Source organism: Harpegnathos saltator, unplaced genomic scaffold, assembly GCF_003227715.2.
Source record: "Harpegnathos saltator strain DR-91 unplaced genomic scaffold, Hsal_v8.6 scaffold275, whole genome shotgun sequence".
NCBI classification, from domain to species: domain Eukaryota; kingdom Metazoa; phylum Arthropoda; class Insecta; order Hymenoptera; family Formicidae; genus Harpegnathos; species Harpegnathos saltator.
The window spans coordinates 126,404-127,500 of NW_020230067.1; the positions used below are offsets into that span (position 1 = coordinate 126,404).

Below are 1,097 nucleotides of genomic sequence, written 5' to 3' on the forward strand. Positions count from 1 at the left end.
TCTTTCTCTTTCTCTCTCTCTCTCTCTCTCTCTCTCTCTCTCTCTCTCTCTCTCTCGCTCTCTCTCTTGCTCTTGTTCTCTCTATCTCTTTCTCTTTCATTCTCTCTCCGTCTTTCTCTCTCGTGCGCAGGTCGACGAACTCGCGCGAGAGTCCGCGACCTAAAACGGTATCTTCGCGAAAGTAAAAAAATCCTGCGGAGTGACGTGCGCGCTCGCGCGGCTTCACGCTGCTGCCATGTAATGAAACGCAATCGATTTTAAGCGTTTTCAATGTTTTATGCACTTGCCGCGCGCTGTGCAGTCTTTTTTTTATTCACCGACCTGGTGAATAAGTGAAGGACCGTGACTTCGTATCGCCGCGGCGATTTTGCTCGCGCGAAGATCCGCGACTCTTTTTTCGGGCTACGAGGATATAAACTTGTCGATCCGCATTAAAGTATCATACGCAAAAGAATGAGGCGAGCGCACAATATACACTTGCCTAATTAAATAATTCGGTAAATAAGTTGCGCGGTCTGGTGAAAATAAAAGACTCGACGTGCACGTCGATCTTTGCGCGGTCGCACGATCGGACAGATGACAACTATAATAGGCTCATGCGGTTTAAGGAAAAAATGTACGTGTAAAATCCTGAATGTCTCTGGGATATCCCGAGCACGCCCAGCACAACGTCGTGTGTTGCGACGTTTTATCATTACGACGTGAGAAAAAAGAAAGGAAGAGGAAGTGAGATTTCTCACGTTAGGCGCGCAACGCGCGCTCATGGCGAGCCTCGCGCTCTTTGTACTCCTGAAAATGAGTGAAATTACGTGTGTCATTATTCCGTGCCCTTCATTAGCCAATTCAAAGCTTGATTTATCATAATATTCGTGCTTCGACGCTTTTCATCACGACGTGTAACAATATCGACCAGGTTCGATAAAATGCGCACATGTGCGAGACGGTATTGTTAACGTGACGTTAGCGTTAGCGTCCTCGCGAACGTTCTCTTTGGCAAAGTCCATCGGTAGCTATCAAGTAAAACCGACACGGAGGACGACCGAGAGCTCTTTGAGCGTCACCGACGTCGCGTCATGAGAACGTAAATCGCAATTCGT

At 47.7% G+C, this 1,097-nt stretch overlaps 1 protein-coding gene across 1 annotated transcript in view; it reads right to left on the minus strand.

Annotated features, from left to right (window-relative positions):
- LOC109504620 (putative uncharacterized protein DDB_G0271982) overlaps positions 1-1,097 on the minus strand; it is a gene marked incomplete at its 3' end in the record, with an annotated part of 5,622 nt that continues 4,525 nt past the window's right edge. Inside the window, 1 exon segment of the mRNA XM_025299427.1 lies at positions 1-54. Within this exon segment, the coding sequence (XP_025155212.1) occupies positions 1-54 (54 nt within the window).